At 34.0% G+C, this 1,796-nt stretch overlaps 1 protein-coding gene across 1 annotated transcript; it reads left to right on the top strand.

Moving 5' to 3' along the window:
- The first annotated feature begins 585 nt into the window (after positions 1–585).
- LOC101979120 (olfactory receptor 12-like) lies at positions 586–1,530 on the top strand. Its single transcript, XM_005358267.1, has one exon. It carries the CDS (start codon positions 586–588, stop codon positions 1,528–1,530), a length of 945 nt encoding a protein of 314 aa, XP_005358324.1.
- The last annotated feature ends 266 nt before the right edge of the window (positions 1,531–1,796 follow it).

Below are 1,796 nucleotides of genomic sequence, written 5' to 3'. Positions count from 1 at the left end.
GGAAATAATAACATGAAGTTTTTGTGTAAGGATAAAATTGTCTAAACTGGAGAGACTCCCTTTCATCTATAAAACTCTGTATGTACACACATGTGTGTTATGAAATATGTTACTTTTTATTTTGTAGATAAAACTATCCTAACCGAATAACGTTTTAATATGTGCTCAAAATTTATTCAAATATAATTACATTATAATTCTTCACATATTATATATTCTAGAAAGATTATGATGTACCTAATAAATATCAACCTTTTATGGTCACAAAATTTAATGGCAGTAAACAGGTGATAGAATCTATGGGAAAATTCAAAACAAAACTTTCTGATTCCAGACATTTTTCTGGAATTTCTGTTTTCCCAATAGAATTTAGAGGTCCAATTTGCATTTATTACAGGTAAGTATAATGAAAAACCCTCACTGGATTAAACAACTCAATGGGGAGATTGTTTATGTCCTTGATGTTTTATAAAGTAAAATGAACAAGGTAAGTGTGCTTCCATGCTGAGTGGGCAGTTATTTTTACTAAAATTCTGACTCTTATGTTTATTTTTTGCCATTTCAAGTTTTATCATCATATTAGCTATGAAGAGTGAGCAGAAGAGGAATTACTCAGATATAACCGAGTTCATCTTGTTGGGATTTACAGCCCCTCCAAAGTTTCAAGTCTTTTTATTCTTGGTGTTCTTGATGATCTACATGGTCACTGTAGTAGGGAATGTCAGCATGATAATGATTATTAAGATGGACTCCAGACTCCAAACACCTATGTATTTCTTCCTTAGAAACTTGTCTTATTTGGATCTCTGCTATTCCACAGTCATTGCTCCCAAAACCTTAGCCAACTTCTTGACAAGTGAAAAGAAAATTTCCTACAATGGTTGTGCCACCCAGTTCTTCTTCTTTGCTTTGTTTGTTACAACTGAATGCTTTCTTCTCGCTGTCATGGCATTTGATCGATTCTCAGCCATTTGTTCTCCTCTCCTTTATCCTGTGCACATGTCCCAAAAAGTCTGTATTCAGTTGGTTACTGGCTCCTACATTTGTGGATGTATCAACTCCATGGTACAAACAGGTTTCACCTTTAGCTTGCATTTCTGTGGAGAAAACAGGCTGGACCACTTTTTCTGTGATGTCCCAGCTTTGATTAAGATCTCCTGTGCTGACACCTTTGTGAATGAGAATGTAATGTTTATTCTCTCTGGTCTCATCATCGTCTCCAGTACAACCATCATTCTGGTTTCCTATGGGTACATTCTTTCCACTGTCCTGAAGATCCCCTCAACCCAAGGAAGGAGTAAGACTTTCTCCACCTGTGGCTCTCATATAGTAGCAGTGAGTTTATTCTATGGAACTGTGTTCTTCATGTATGCCCAGCCTGGGTCCATCTCCTCCCCAAAGCAAAGCAAGATTGTATCTGTGTTCTACACACTTATAATACCCATGCTGAACCCTCTAATATATAGTCTAAGAAACAGAGATGTCAAAGATGCTGTACAAAAAATATTAGGTGGGAAATGTTCTCAGTGATATTTATGAAACCTTTATTTAGTGAACAAAATTTCTTTTCTAAGCTGTATATGACCACAAATATAATTATATAAGTCTCATAGAGTAATAATTCTAGTAAAAATGCATAGAACATTATTTTGTTTATACTGAATATATGAAAGCATATAACTTCTCACTTTATAATGAAATTTCAATTGATTAGGTAGCAAATATAAAAAAATTATCTTCATGCAATTGTTAAAATTTTGCCATATATGTATATTACACTTTTTATGTCAACCAAT

This window comes from Microtus ochrogaster, chromosome 24, assembly GCF_000317375.1.
Source record: "Microtus ochrogaster isolate Prairie Vole_2 chromosome 24, MicOch1.0, whole genome shotgun sequence".
Classification (NCBI taxonomy): domain Eukaryota; kingdom Metazoa; phylum Chordata; class Mammalia; order Rodentia; family Cricetidae; genus Microtus; species Microtus ochrogaster.
This window is presented reverse-complemented; position numbering and strand designations above follow the sequence as displayed.

Excerpts from the sequence above, each read along its gene's own strand:
- LOC101979120 (XM_005358267.1), top strand. The coding sequence starts at position 586 with ATGAAGAGTGAGCAGAAGAGGAATTACTCAGATATAACCGAGTTCATC.